The sequence below is a fragment of the Penaeus vannamei genome, chromosome 42, assembly GCF_042767895.1.
Source record: "Penaeus vannamei isolate JL-2024 chromosome 42, ASM4276789v1, whole genome shotgun sequence".
NCBI classification, from domain to species: domain Eukaryota; kingdom Metazoa; phylum Arthropoda; class Malacostraca; order Decapoda; family Penaeidae; genus Penaeus; species Penaeus vannamei.
Window position 1 is genome coordinate 24,526,276 of NC_091590.1, and position 16,198 is coordinate 24,542,473.

The following is a 16,198-nucleotide window of genomic DNA, read 5'->3' on the forward strand; positions in this document are numbered from 1 at the left end:
TCGCATAGCTCACGACTTCATTCGAATGCATGCAGCGAGAGATTCAGAAAAATACTAATAAATACCTTAAAAATCTACTTTCACTCATGATAAATTACCGAAAAGAACTAAGACTTGGAATATAAAAAGAAATAATTATTTTCAGACTGAGAAAGAGACCAAAATACGACTTACGGGAAATCAAAATACAAAATCAGCTGATCCTGTCGTCTGCAGTGGACGGCTGACTGTACCGTGTTGTTATTATTATTATTAACGTCATTTTTAACGTCGCATTTTCCTTCTTCTCCTTACATTCTTGCTAGCTGTTTCTCTCTTCTTCTCCTCTGCTTTTCTGTCTCCTATTTTCGTTCTCCTCAAGGCATTTTTGGTGGAAATTAAAGTAATGTTAAATGGTGAGTGAAATCTTCGTAAGAGTATTTCAATTGTTTGTTTAATTTTGCCCTTGTTATGTAATTGAATATATTAGTTAATGATTGAAAGTAAATTCCTTGAGAAACAGGAGCAGTTCAGTTCTGTTGCAAGAGTGAGAGAGGTTGTTAAATAGGGAGTCCTAAGTCATATAGGAAAGTTTGTCTTCATGTGTCAGTACAGGTTCTGTTTACGTTTTTTTTTTCCGTATTTGTCTCTCTATTTTAGCTTTTATATATATATAGGGATTTTGTTGACATGAATGGCACATGCTAAAGTTGCTTTTTCTCATGTTTATTGTACATGTTTGCCATATTTATTGTTTACCTTTCACTTCATTCTGAAGCAACTTAAACTGTTTATTAGTGTTATATTTATCTCAACATATAAAGTGGATGTAAACCTTCAGCGTTGACTTCATAGATCAATTCAAATTTATTGTAAGCTTGTGTAAATCCTATGTTAATGTATTTACTTTAGAATTTAACAGTATGTTTCTGTTTTGAATTATTTGTACTCTGCAGGTTTTTGGCAATTGCTAACAGTAATTAAGATGCTAATATTTTTTTCAGTGTGAATCTCATCTCTGTATTTGATTTATATGTTAGCATCCTCTTTTCTTTTGTTATATATGATAATTACAGGTCATTTAGTACAGGTCAATTTTCTGCCAGCCTTCTTTTAGATGAAAAATAGTATATGGAAACGATAGAGTGAGTGATTATAAGAAACTTATCTTCTATATACTTCCTTCGTAACTCAAAAATGACGAAGTAATTGGATACGCAAGTGTCTCAGAGCCCAAAATCTCAATATTTTAACTATCGCCATCCAATATCCAATACTTAACTTGTAAACATAAGCATAAAGTTGATTAGAATAAGAAAGAGACTTGACGAATGGGAATAATAGTCTAGAGTCGAGGGTGAGCTGCCAGTTTGTTCTTTCCAAAAATCAGATGCACTATAAGACAAGCTGTGCGTGCGTGGGATTCATGATGCAAAACTCTCGAGGAATCTACAGTGAAGGCTGTACATCACTGCTATTTTTTAGTCGTTATTGGGGAGTCATAGATCTATAGGTTAAGCATATGAATAATCTATGAACGGATCTGAATGCAAGAGTTGCTGTTGCGGCTAATGTATTGCTTTTGATACATTTCACACACCTTTTTTATCATCATTTATAATGGGTTATGATTTATCTCACTTTGCAGCATACCTAGGTTTACTTACATGGAAAATCCAATACCTAATTGGGTTTTTTTATACTTTCTGAAGAGTAATGTTAATATTCATTCCTGATAGTGAATAAATGTTCAAAAGACAAAACCTTGATTATTATCAGAGGAGACAATCAAATTAATTCTTCAAGATATACATTAAAAATTATATTTATTATGGCTCTAGTCAACAGATTTTGCATTAAGAAAAAAAAGTGTCAGTGTGCAGGATAACTTCTTTACATAAGCTTACTCATATATATTAGATAATACATGTCCATATTACAGCCCATACAGAAAAATAAGACAGTGTAACAGAGGTGTAACCCGCTTATATACATTTTACAAAATGTGCGTGTCACTTAAAAATGAAAAAAATTAATTAATGATATTTTCTCTAACATTGCTGATATTTTCTATAATATAGGGAAGTATATAGAAAATAATGGCTTTAGCTAAACAAATATATATTGACACAATGCCTGTTTGAATAGTGAACATACTGGGGGAGCATCGTAGATTTTTTTAAAAGGGTAGCCAAAAACGGCAACCAGATGACAACCTGTTAATCACATATTTTCATTGTGCCAAAGGTAGAGTAATTATGCATAATGATTACATTATTATATGACTTTTATTTCCTTTTTTTTCTACAATTGTGAAACTCTCTCCTTCACCTATCAGGCGTTAGGGAAATGCTCAGGGGGTGAGAGATTTGTATTTTTGTTTCTTTTATTATTATTGTTATTGTTATTATCATCATCATCTCATTCTCTCCTTCATCATCTTCTTCTTTACTCTTACAGTATGTTTGTATGTATATAATCCCACCCAGAGTTAAGGCAGAAAAGCTTAGGTTCAGGCTAGTCCCAGATCCGAAGCAAGGGTGAGAACACACGGCAAAATAATGAGAAAAGAGCAAAGGGGTAAATCTACATCATTTTATCCCTATTAATAGTTATAGATGTGTGAAGAAATACGCTGTATATCATGAAACTGTGATGGTATGAATAGAGAGATAGAATTCAAGACTGTAAATTGAAGTAGAGATGTATGCAATTCCACACACACAAAAAAAAATTGATACAATTTTCTCAGAACATTAGAAACTTCTTTTTTTCATAATTTTATACAGCTGCTATTGATAACAGAGACAATTTTTGCCTTTTTAGAAACAGATGAGGAAATTGAAGAATCGTATGTACAGATTTTTTAATAGTCTGCTTTGCCTATTTTTCTTTCATAATTTTTTAATTGACAGACTTTGGTTGCATTGATGTTCAGATATGAAAAGATATGAAAAAGGTCTGCATGAATGTTTGGAGATATGCCCCTTAAGTAAAACAGATGGTTTTGCACGGATGCCTCAGAGAACGGCAATTATTACTTTCCCAACTAGGAAGAATTTGTTATATTACTTCTCCAACAGTTTATTAGAAAATGATTGATTAGAACCTCCTTTATTATTTACAGACTAGTCTTTATAATTAGTTAGTAATTTTTATGACAAAATAGCCAGAGAATCTTTTTTGTTAAAAGAAGAATAACCTAGGTCTCTCTCCAACAGATTTGCTAGAAGATGGCACACAGATCAACTGAAGAGTTCTAGCGAAGGATTCCGGCATATCCCGCCCTTGAGCCATATTTCCCTCCTCCCCCTTCCCTACCCTCTCCCACAGTGCAGACCCCTTCCCCCCTCTACACTGCTATGGCCGGGTTGGACGACTACCAGTTCTTCTCAAATTTACGTGAGCGCGACACCCCCTTCTGGCAGAAAACATACACAGGAGGGGGTGTCGACCGGCCCCACCACGAAGCAATGATGATGCCCAGTGAGACATACAAGCGGCCAACGGAATTCCCCCAGAATCTGCTCAACCCGGCTCATGCTCCCCACCCTCCCTCTGCCTCAGGTACCAAGCCCTATGATGCTGTGGATTCATCCAAAGGGAACGGTAAGGGATAAGGCTCCTTTTGTGTTGGGACTTAGACTCGTGGAGTTTTGAGCTGGAACATTGTATTGAGTAATTATTGCTGTGGTGTTATGTAATGTGTAGTCATTCTAATGAAAGTGTCGTTGAAGAGAATGGCTTATTGTATGAACTTTTTCTCCCCTTTTTTTTCCAAATCTACTCGTTTATTTGATTTTTTCTTATCTTTTTATGGAACGTATCTTGGTATTTTAGAACTTTTCAATGGAAATGTTTTGTTCTCACTCACACATTTCATATTTAACTATGATCCCCAATATACTAGGAGGTCTGCAGAACCTAGTGAAACTCTACTCTGCCCCCCAAAAAACGCTACTAGTGAAGCATGGCATCGTATCAGTCCCCCGTCCTCCATACTCTTCAGAAAAAGCCACCTTTAACTTCTGTCTCTTTTGGAAGTTCAGATGCCAGTTAAGGGCAGGGCTTCAGTTACTGAAGGGAGATCCAGCAGACATTCCAGTCTTGTCAAGGGAAATTTTTTCATGATTGACTTTTACATGATGTAGGAAGGGATTCAGCGCTTCATTATGCCCTCTTGAATGTATTCAAAGGGGACTTGAAGCTTCATTGTACTATTTAGAAATATAAAGTTTTTATGATGACCCACTCATGCACTACTGTGGGATTACTTATATAATGAAGTAATGCATTTCTTAATTGGGTTAGTTATATGGTATATGAAGATTATATGAAAATGTCTGACCAATCTGTATTGTGATTTTGTTATATTGAGCATTAGTATGTATATTTATTATTTTATTTTTTATTAATCAACTTTCTCTTCCTTCAACTTCATTATTTAATGTTTTTCATTCTTGTTCCTTTTTTCTCTCTATTCAGATATTCAGATGGAAAAGTATGGCGAGCTCTCTATAAATCTCGTCAGCTTGTGTGCGGAAAATCTACTCAGTCATCCCTTCATTGTGGTTCGGAGGCAGTGCCAGGTAAAATATGTATATATATTTTCTAGGGGGGAAGAGACACAAGGTGCTGTGTTTGTCATTTTGGTTATGTGATTTTTTTTCTTTATTTCTTTCTTTTTCCTGTTATTATTGTTGTTTTTTCTTCTTTTTCTCCTTCTTTGTTGTTATTCCTCTTGTTCTGTTTTTTTCTTCTTCATCCATTCCCACGACTTCCTCTTCTCCTTCTTTTGGCTTCATTATTTCTTTTCTTCATTTTCTTCTAAAATTCTCTCAACCCCCCCCCCCCCCCATTCCAGGTGAATGTGAGCAGTCAGCGTTACCACCTCCTGCCCATCACCTTGGTGCCGGCCTTAATCCACATGCAGGGTTGCCAAGGGGTCTCGGCATTCTGGAAGGGCCTTGGCTCCGTGCTGACTGTGCGGGGAGTCACCCTGGCCCTGGAGGATTGCCTCTCCAAGTTCACCCCGTGGCCCAAGTAAGTCCCAAAGTAATATGGTAGTATATGGAAATAAACAAAAGCATAGGGTGATAAACAAAAGTAAAAACACAGTAATATATTTACGAAGATGACATGAAATACAGAAACAGTATGAAAAAGAGAGAAACAAACAAACAAAGAAAAATTATATATATATATATATATATATATATATATATATATATATATATATATATATATATATATATATATATATATATATATATATATATATATATGCTGATACTGTTGGTATTTTGTGTGATATTGATATTTATATTCTATTATCATACTGTCAACAAATTATTAATATTTCTATGGATATTTTTGCAAAAAAAGAAAATCAGTTTACCCCCCACAATTCATCATTCATCCAATTATCCAAAACTGATACCCAAGGCCTCATATTTCATGTTTCACAAAGACAAATATGGTCTTTAGTGGTTCACATGTTTTATTGTTATGTGTCAAATACATATTGTGCCTCAGAGCACCAGGGCTGAAAGAAAATGTAAAGAAGATTTAAAGATTATTAAGGAAAATATTAATGCAAATAGGAAATAATTCATAACCATCTCTAGTATTTAGGCTTTTGAGAGAACTGGACTAACATTCTTTAAGGTATACCAAGATACCATCCATTAACATCTCTTAAAAAAATCTTTGTTGCAGAGAAATTTCCCCTCACAGCTCTCCCAAAACCATTGGCCAACACCTGCTCCTGAAGTGCTCTGCCTTAGCCCTCATAACTCCCTTCTACAGTGCGAGCCTAGTGGAAACCGTGCAGAGTGAGATTGCGAGTGAAAAACCAGGTGTGCTGGATGTTTTCAAGGAAGGCCTCACACGACTACTGTCTTTTACACAGCCTCAGACAGGTGGGCAAGAGGATGACCAGTTAGTCTTCTATCACAGTAGCTTTGTGTAGTTTCTTTGGCATGACGTATATTGTACCATATTTTCCTTATTTTAACTACTTATCTTACCATCTCTCTCATTCAGATTTGAAAGCTGCACAACATTCTCATTTGTCATCTATATTCTTCATTCATTGTGGTCAGCGTTATTCTTCATTCTTTGATCTCATCCTTATTCTCTTCGACACATACCTCCATACCTTTTCTCTTTCTCAGGACGCATGCTCCCTGTATGGCTGCTCATCCTCCCCACAGTCACGCATGGAATTCTACAGTATTTAATTGGCAACGCAGTCTCTACCATAACATCCCATGCTTTGAGACGCTACCAGAAGCAGGACCAGCAAAAGCAGGTTATTATGCTCTTCTTTCTGATTAATTAGAGAGAGAGAGTGAAAGGTAGAAGGAGAGGGAGAGGGAGGGAGGGAGGAAGGAGGGAGGGATAAGAAGAAGAATTGATAATAGATAAGTATAATTCCTTTTCTTATTGATACTGTAGTTATATAAAAGGGATGCTACAATATTAGAATTGTTATGAATTGTTGTTATCATTCATAATGTATAAATTAGTTATCTTGGTAATAAGATCCATTTGTTCATACAGACAAATTAACTTGAATGTTTGTGCAATCATCTCTTGCATACTGTAATTACATAAATAAGTTAATTAACAAAAACAAACACTCAAACTAACAAACTTCAATAACCATGCTTGTTGACTTATAAAAGCGCTATCCCTTTGCAGGGTGCTGTAAGCAAAGACTCAGGTTCCTTCCTGGATGCCTCAGTACGTCTGCAGTCAGCCTTTATTGGCCACCTTGCCTCGGATGTTATTCTCTATCCCTTGGAGACTATTTTGCATAGGTGAGTATGAATTTCTGCATATATATATATATATATATATATATATATATATATATATATATATATATATATATATATATATATATATATATATATATATATATATATATATATATATGTATATATATGTGTGTATATATAAACAGTTATACAGTGGAAAGGCAGTCACACAAATCCAAAAGGCTATGCAGAACAGGAATTGCAAGATGAAAAGTTGAATAGATGAGCATCCACAACAGTGTGGTATCCAGACTATACAATGAAAGTTGAGAGGTAATTTAAGGAATCTTAACAATCTGTGAAGGATGCAAATGAAGATGAAGTGTAAAGTATCAGTGTGGAAGGAGATCCGACTGAAAGGGAAGACCAGTTCAAGTATCATGGAATAGTCAAGGCAGATTGAAGCACCCATTTTTTGCAAAAGATGATTGCAGTATCTTATGATACCTAATTATTATATTATTATATTATATTTTTCACTGTCTCATCAGGCTGCATATGCAAGGCACACGCACAATCATCGACAGTCTTGATGTAGGCTACGAAGTGAAGCCGATCCTGACACGATACGAAGGCTTTTTTGATTGCCTCCATACCACTATTCACGAGGAAGGGTTCTTTGGCCTTTTTAAGGTAGGAGTGTTTGCATGTGTGTTCTTATGTGATAATAAGAATGAATGTGACGGTGAGGATGCATAGGGAGTCAGTTTGGGGAGATTGAGATTGAAGAGTGTGTGTGTGTTTCTGTGTTTGAGTGTTTTTGTGTGTTTACTTCATTCTACAGGTGTTTATCCATGTTTTTGTTGTTTATCATATGAATCATTACTTGCTATAATGATATTTGTAATTTGTTATTTGTCTTTGTTTTACTGCAGACACTGAATTTCTTTTTTCATGTTATTTATTGAACATTTCTGATAGTCATATTTGTTAATGTTGCCTATTTTGCCTGACTGACCTGACAGGACATTATCAGACTTGACCTAACCTTAGCAGACCTAACTCACCTCTCTTTGCCATTGCAGGGTTTTGGTGCGATGTGTATGCAGTACGCTCTCCATGCGGCTGTACTGAAGTTTGCGCAGGTCATCATTAGGGAAGTCACGTTTATCCTCGTCCCCCCGAAGCCCAAGCTAAAACAACAGGTGTGTTTTGGTCGCTTGTTTACCTCCTTTTACTTTGGTCTCTTTACTTGCATTGTTATTTATGCTGTTTTTGATTTTTTGCTCTTTTTTTTTCATTTAGTGTTTTTTTTCTATTGTGGTTTTCATTTTTTAGGCTTGTTCTTTGTATTTTCTTTCTATTTATTTATCTTTATGTACTTTCTCTCTCTTTTGTGATGTTTTTTCCCCTATAAATGAGGATTTTGCAGTTTCCCTCTTTGAACCTTCTTGACGAAAAAGCGATTTTTTTTTTTTTAATCAAATTTGTTTTTATTATTGTTATTAATATATATGTGTTTCATCTGGAAAGAAGAGTTATATATATCATATTTAATCTTTCTGTTGGAAAACTTGATTCAAAGAAAGATGTCAGTATCACTATAAATATCTATATGAGTTATGTTTTTTTTGTTTTTTTTTTGTTTTTTTTTAAGGATTTTAATAAGGTTTTAGTAACAGTGTGCAGCACATGCAAGTGATAAGTAGTTACAGTTTTTTTTTTTTTAATTACTTGTTTTTCAGATAGAGGGTATAGTGGGTTAGGAAAATAAAAAAAATATTTTGGGTAAATATGTAGTGTAAATCTGATATATTATGATGTGATTGAGGCAGATATTTGAATAGAAACTAAAGGAACTAAGATAGATATTTGGGTAAAATAGAAAAGCATATAGGTAAATAACAGTATTTTGGGAAAGATATTTAAGTATGAGGTTTTGACATGAAATTTGTAAAGCATTTGGGCATAGATTAATGCTAACTATTTGTTATAAACTGTTATACACACTTCTTATAAGTTTATTGATGTATACATACATGTAGTGTGAGGTTTTAGAAATACTTTTTTTTTTTTTTTTTTGAGGAATGATCAAGAAAGGAATTTAGATATCTACTTGGACTCATACCTTTTGTTGGGAAATTATTCCGGCTTTATTAATTGTTGATAAAATGTTTCAGAAAATATTTTTGGCTGATTCAACAAAGAGCTGTCTGTATAAGCATTTAACAGTGGGTGATGGGAGAGTGTGGCTTTATTTGTGATGTAGAGACAAAGACTCTCCAAAGAAAGTCATCATGTAAGGTTTTACCTAAATTATTAACCCACTAACGACGGGTGTCCCACATATGAGATACCCGAAAAAATATACATTGCCAGTGTGACACAGTATCGGGGCTCGCATTCCAACACAGCAGCGGGCGGGCAGAGTCCCGGGCATCCCTGCCCACCGATTTTGTAGCCACCCGGAATCTTTTATTTTCGGCTTCAAAATATACTGGTGTTAATGGGTTAAGTAAAAAACACATTCTTCCATTTTACTTATATATATATATATTTGAAGCGATAGAAGTTCCACATGTATACAGCTTGACTCTCTGATTTGGCATTCACTGGCTCTATGGCTTTGATGATTCAGGACAGCTATTTAAATCTGATATTTATAAATTTACATGACTGTTGCTTGACCAGTCATGCAACCACCATTGCCCCTTTATTTATGTCTCCCATAGCTGACTTATATTATATTCATTGATAACTAAGCTTTTAGACTACCTCATAATTCTTTAGCTACTAGGAAAAGGTGGTGAAGATTCTGCAGAGAAGTTAATTTCCCTTCAAGGAAAATGCAAAAGCATCTTCTACATGTATGTTAGTGATAAAGATTTGAATTTTTTGAATATGAATAAAAAAAAATAATAATAATAATTTTAGCTAGTTTGTTTGTTAAGGGCCACATCAACATGCAGGATTTTTTCTCCAAAGATGTTGCATTTCTATGACATATCTTGAAATTTACTTTTTGTGATTTACTTTGCTAAGAGATAAAGCACTTCCAAATATTGTTAATGTCAGTCAGAATTGCCTTTATTTTTACAATGCTTTATGCTTACATTATTACATTTTAGATATGCTTCCTGAAAGACCAGTTCATGCATTACTTTACTTTTTTTTCTACTCAAAGCCTTATTGGTTCGGAAAATTTGCAGTTGCGCCACCTGTCTAGTTCCCAACTTTTCAGATTAATGAGTTTCAACTGCTCTTTAATGTTATTCTCTGCAGTGATAATGGAAAATTATGTTTTTCAAGTAAATTATTTTATTCTTATAAGAATATAAAAAGAGTGATTGGTACAGTAATTGTGCCATTTGTTTTACATGCTTTGAGAAGTGACACAACATCTATTCATCTTTTTCAGCATTGTATTTCATCCATTTATTGCATATATTTGATTTTTTCATACTATTCCAACATGTCCATTATAGTTAATCGATTCAGTATTCCTTCTGTACATTTTAGATTTTTCGAACATTCAGCATTTCTAGCACTACTACGTTAAACCCCATTCAGCATTATTTCTAAAGTTTTAGCTTACTTATCATTCATTTTTTTTCACTTCATGTAACATCTTTTCATTCGTGCAACTTCATTTTCACCCCATTCAATGTTCCTTTCATCGTCCAGCTTCCCCAGGACCGGCTGGAGCCCACACAGCAAGTGCTCAATCGTTAAAAGAGAGAGAGAGAGTGTGGGTGTGAGAAGTAGGTACTTAAGGTGGTCCACGTCTTCCTCCTCCTTAAACATGTCTAGAGCATGATCTAAGGCTTAGTACGCCATCCAGTATGAAAAGAATTGTCATATGCTTTTGGTGATGCTGCTGTTGAAGCATGTGTCATATATTATTTATTTTTACTGTTGCTCTTGTGCACATACTGCTATATATACATATATGTGTGCACAGTATGTTTAAATATACAATCACACACACACACACACAAACACACACACACACACACATATATATATATATATATATATATATATATATATATATATATATATATATATATATATATATATATATATATATATATATATATATATATATATATATATATATATATATATATATATATATATATATATATATATATATATATATATATATATATATATATATATATATATATATATATATATATATATATATATATATATGTATATATGTATATATGTATATATGTATATATATGTATATATATGTATATATATGTATATATATGTATATATATGTATATATATGTATATATGTATATATATATATATATATATATATATATATATATATATATATATATATATATATATATATATATATATATATATATATATATATATATATATATATATATATATATATATATATATATATATATATATATATATATATTGTTCTTCCTTTCCAATTTTTCCTCACTGCTGTTTCCTTGCACATGAATATCATCATTCCCAGCGTACTCACCTTTAGGTCCACTTGCACATCCAATTAGTTGGCTTGAGGAATGCGAACTGGGAATAAAGTGATGCGGTTTTTCGTTTCGGGGAATTCTCTTCTTTTATGTGGTGTGGGCTATGATTGTCTTTGTTATTATGGATATTGTTAATAATATTATTGATATTTTTTTCTTGTTTTTGTTAATGTTATTATTGTTATTTTTATGATGATGATTATTATTATTGCTGTTATTTGTTTATCATTTATTTATTGCTATTCTATGCCTACCAGCTACTTTGCTCTTTGTTGGTATCTGAGGCATTTTATAGATTTTTTTCTCCTATTTTTGAATGTATGCATCTCATTTTTTTTTTTTTTCTTTGGTGTAAAGTTGTGTATTCATAAGAAACCAAAATGTTTTGGTAAAATTTTCAAAATTATAAACAAAGTAAATGTCTTTAGAATTTATTTTTGATTGAGTCAGTGAAGCTCAAAATCAAGGTTTTTGATACTCATTTTGCTTATTCTATCTTTTTATCTTTACTTGTGTAAAGTATGCAATGAGAATTTTTATTATAAATCCTTTTTTTGTTATTAGAATGGAAATGTATTTTTGATACTTTCCAAATTATGATAAGAGCAGTTTGCCCAGAAAGTGAGAGATAGAGGGAGAAGCAGAAATCAAAATAAAGGGTTAAATCATTTCTTAAGTTTCTGTTTAAGATACTGATGCAAAAGAAATATGCAGTATAGAAATCTGGCCATCCTCATTTTGTGAAAAAAAAAAATAATTGAGTTCTTTTTGTATTGAATACTAGTTACACGTAGATGGGAATTTTGATACACGACTCATGAAATCCCTGGAACAGATGCTGTATGTTGCTGTTATCAAGACAAGGATGCTGATTACTTGGTTTTATTTGATTCAGTTCATTCTTATTTTAATATTAGGTACTAAAGAAGTGTATTTCATTTGCTTTTCTTTGCAATAAATGTTTTGTGCAGCTGAATTTAAAATTTGCTACAGATTATAAACATTTGATTGAAGTAATGCACTTTGGAATTCAGTGTAATGTGCTTTTTGCCTACGTGTATCATTGAATTAATATGTAAAAGTGTATTTTGTTTTTCTTCCATTTTTCTTTCATTTTAACAAGCCTTTGTTTATCAATTATACATGCCATTGATTATTTGTTCTGATATTGTTCACAGTCATAGAAAGATCAAAAGTTGAATATTTGTTGTAGAAATAAATCCAGTCATATGGATATCATTTCTCTGGACTTATCCAATTTCTAATACTTTTTTCCCTTTTCTCTCTTTCTTTCTCTTTTCTATAAATCACCAGGACTTAGTGGGTCCCCTGGCTCCCAGTGCTCCCTACACACCCCTCCAGGCCGTGCCCCCTCCTGGCATGGCGGGCCTGCATTCCCCCCCTCTCACCTCTTCCCCGCGCCACCACCAGGGTTCCCCCAGGCAGGCTATACATGGAGCAAGCAGGGGCGTTGTCTCCGGGGGTATGGGGGACACCTCCTCTCCTGCTCGACGGCCACGCGAGTTTGATGTGCGAGCTGAGATGGAAAAGCACAAATTCAATCTCTCCATTGACGACTGAAGTCCACGCAGCTAGCAACATTTTTTCCCTTATTAATAATTGTTATTTTGCTTGCTTGATTATTTTATAAAATAGGTCATGTTCATTTTTTTTGTCCCTTTTTTTAAGTTGAGGTAAAATAGATTGGTCATTTCATAGGCCAATTTTCAATTTTAATTTTTCTTTTTTATCCTGAACTGTTGTCATTTTTATTTGTATCATTATTTTACAGGAAAGGTTGGAACTGTGCCATTTATGTGAGAAGGTTATGTTATGTTATATATATATTTAGAATTATTTGTTTTCCTTTGTTCCTTTTTTCCAGAACTTCAGCATTTGTGACAGAAGTAGCCCACAGCCTTTTTATTTCAACATAGCTTTCAGAGTTTTACAACAGTCATGCCAGATATATATATAAACATCCCAATATCTATACATTAATAGTGTTATCATTATATTAACTATCTTGACCGGTTAAAATACCCACATCCAAATGCTTCCTTTATTTAGTACGTGGATAATTCTCCTGCGCGTGTCTGTTTCCAAAATATTCAGATGTGATAAGATTTTCCTTTCGTTTCCTCTTTTTTATGTAGAATAGGCATTGTATTGTGCTAACAGGAGACTGGCTTAGAAAAAAATACTCATTCATATAAATCACTTTTTTTTTCTTACTCATTTTTTATTCATTTTGTCTCTCCTGTTTGACAGTGTACAGAACGCAGTTGACGTACATATATACATATATATCTTTGAGAAGGATTTTTAAGTATGTTCTGTATATCCAATGCTTTGTTGATTGTATAGAAAAAATGCTTCAAGTATTCTAGACAGGCCCTTAATTGTTAGTTGATTTTGGTAAAATGAAAAAAAAGGGCTATGAAAAAGCAAAGTTGTGTTGGGGTTCTTTATAATAGCAAAATATGTCTTGTATATGTCCATTGTAGCATGGTAAGATGTTCTCTGTATGTTACTTGTAAATAAAAGATTTAAAGTAAAAGAGTTTTTTCATACCAGTTACAAAATGAAAAAAGGAAGAAATATATAATGTAAAACACTGTTCTGTAGGTACAGTAGAAGTCCTGATAAGCAGGTGAAACCTAACAAACATTTGGGTTGCTATTAGGCAAAGCTGTCAGCCCACTCATGCCTTCATTCAATCTAAAGGTAACTATTTTCATATCTTCGGTAAATAGTGATTATATTGTTTTATGCTCTAAAAGAATGAGCACTTATTTTGTTTTTATATTTTCCATCCATAATGTTGCTGAGGATCTTTAAACAGAGTTCACTGTGATTAATTAAATTATTAACTGGATTCAAGAAGACAAGCCAACTGTGGATTATTCAAGCCATTCCATGCTATCAGTGCTTTAGCAGTCTTGCAACTAAAATGCCATAAAAGGGTTAACCCCGTTTGGATAACCCTGCAAAGGTTTACAAAAATAAATGTCTGCAACATTAAAATCAACCATCATAACAGATTTTTCATTAAATTCAGCCAGTTTACACAGATGACCAGTTATTCATGCACTTTAATACTTAAAATAACATTAGTGCCAAGATATCTGATATTTTATCAAGATAGAATAACGAATATCCTTAGTTTTCTGCTTTCTATTTATAATGCACAATTTGCTTTGATGCTAGTATCATGATTATATTTCTAATCTTGACCTTCTGTCCTTGACCAATAGGTAACCCTGGTTAGTTAGATTATTCACTGAAAAACACTTTCCAAGAGTTATTGTATAATTATTACATACACCTTTATCAGAGCCTTTAATTTAAAAAACGAGAAAAAGATTCACTCCATATTTTTTCTAGGTTACTATATAAACAGTGCTTATTGTCTCACATAGTTCTAGGACAGAGTGGTTGTTTTTTGTCTGTACTCCAAGTTAAAGTATTATAATGTGTGGCACCTCCTGACCCCCCACCCCCCTAAAAAAAATCATGCTTTAAACTTTAAAAATCTGTCAAGACTGCTGCCCGCCATCCAATATCTCTTCAATTCACATAACCAATAAAAATTTGAACAAGTAGCCTGTGTGAAACCAGAAAATAAGGGGAGAAAATTCTACATTTTAACAAGTAAGTTTATCAAGACTATTATAATTCCATGACTTTTAAAGAATCCAGATTTGATACAGTCTATAGGCAAGAATTAATAGAAGCATGAATTTGTGAAGCTAACCCCCCAAAATAATGCATCAACTATCTAGAGTGATCTTGAAAGGTTAAAGATGGATAAAGAAGTTGCTGTGTGAATGGGCTATGGTGGGTTTAGGAAAGGGAATTACATAAGTGTTTCACATGTGTATCCAGGAGGGAGTGAAAATGATAGAGGGGATGGAGGGAGGGAGAATGTACGTGTAGTTGGAGTTGAGGGGGATGGTTTGTGTTGGGAGAGAGTAGGAGGAAGGGGTGTAGGGGGAATATGAGTAGGAGAAGGATTGATATTGGTATTATCAGGAGGATGGATATCAGTAGTAGGCGGAAATGAGGGGGTTAGGTTGTGTTGAGAGGGAGTAGGACGGAGGGGTGTAGGGGGAATATGAGCAGGAGGGGGATGGATATCGGCAGTCACTTTGAGTGGGGAGGGAGCATGAGTTGAGGAATTTTGTGTCTTAAGCACATAGCATTGAATATCTTCCATAGTTTCTGCAGTGGAGTCAGTTGGAGAGTTTTGTGAGACAAAGGTTTTCTTATGAGGGGGGAAGAGGACACTGGTGTCTGAGGAATAAAGGCAAAGGTAGGTGGAGGTGAGTGTGGTAGGTGAAGGAGGGGACGTTTAGTCTGGTAGTGTGGGGATGGAGAGGGGATGGTGTTGGAGCTGTAGTTGAGATTAAAGCTGTAGTAGGGAGTATAAGAGAAACCTTGTCAGCGTGCTTCCTGTCTGGCTTCACATAAAGTGAGACCCCTTTTGTATCAGAGTTGCTACCTCAGACTTGAACTTGTAAGTGGGACAGCCTTTAAAAAATACATTATGGGCGCTGCTGTAGTTGGCACATGTGCGTGTTTGTGCAGGGCAGTTTGATCAGTTATGACCAGGTTGGGCACATATGGGACATCGGTCTGTGGAACGGCAGGATGTCCAAAGAGCCAACAATGTTGACATTGGCAGGGAGGAGGTTGGTATGGTCAAACACGAAGCGATTGTCCAACAATGTAGATTCGAAAGGGAAGGTCATGTATACGGAAAGTAATTTTGGTAATGTTGGTGGGTTTCTTTCGATGACCTCTAGGAGGAATGGAGTAACACTACTGATATCACATCTCGGTCTTTGAGGCAGCCAAGTAAATGCTGGGGAGATAGACACAGTTCCAGTACAAGTATTAAGAGTTGGGTGAGGTTCTGCAGGA

At 34.1% G+C, this 16,198-nt stretch overlaps 1 protein-coding gene across 5 annotated transcripts; it reads left to right on the forward strand.

Moving 5' to 3' along the window:
- The first annotated feature begins 198 nt into the window (after nt 1–198).
- On the forward strand, nt 199–13,832 carry LOC113817775 (mitochondrial outer membrane protein SLC25A46). 5 transcript variants are annotated; one of them, XM_070118413.1, is made up of 11 exons: nt 199–395; nt 3,201–3,588; nt 4,465–4,568; nt 4,844–5,022; nt 5,698–5,900; nt 6,156–6,292; nt 6,685–6,803; nt 7,295–7,436; nt 7,829–7,948; nt 10,428–10,504; nt 12,587–12,726. In XM_070118413.1, exons 2-10 carry the CDS (start codon nt 3,342–3,344, stop codon nt 10,473–10,475), a joined length of 1,299 nt encoding a protein of 432 aa, XP_069974514.1. In that variant the 5' UTR covers nt 199–395; nt 3,201–3,341; the 3' UTR covers nt 10,476–10,504; nt 12,587–12,726. The 5 variants fall into 5 exon arrangements, with proteins under 5 accessions (XP_069974514.1, XP_069974515.1, XP_069974511.1 ...); XM_070118414.1 differs by having other exon boundaries at nt 10,428–10,508; nt 12,587–12,725; XM_070118410.1 differs by lacking the exon at nt 10,428–10,504 and having other exon boundaries at nt 12,587–13,832.
- Nucleotides 13,833–16,198: the final 2,366 nt, after the last annotated feature.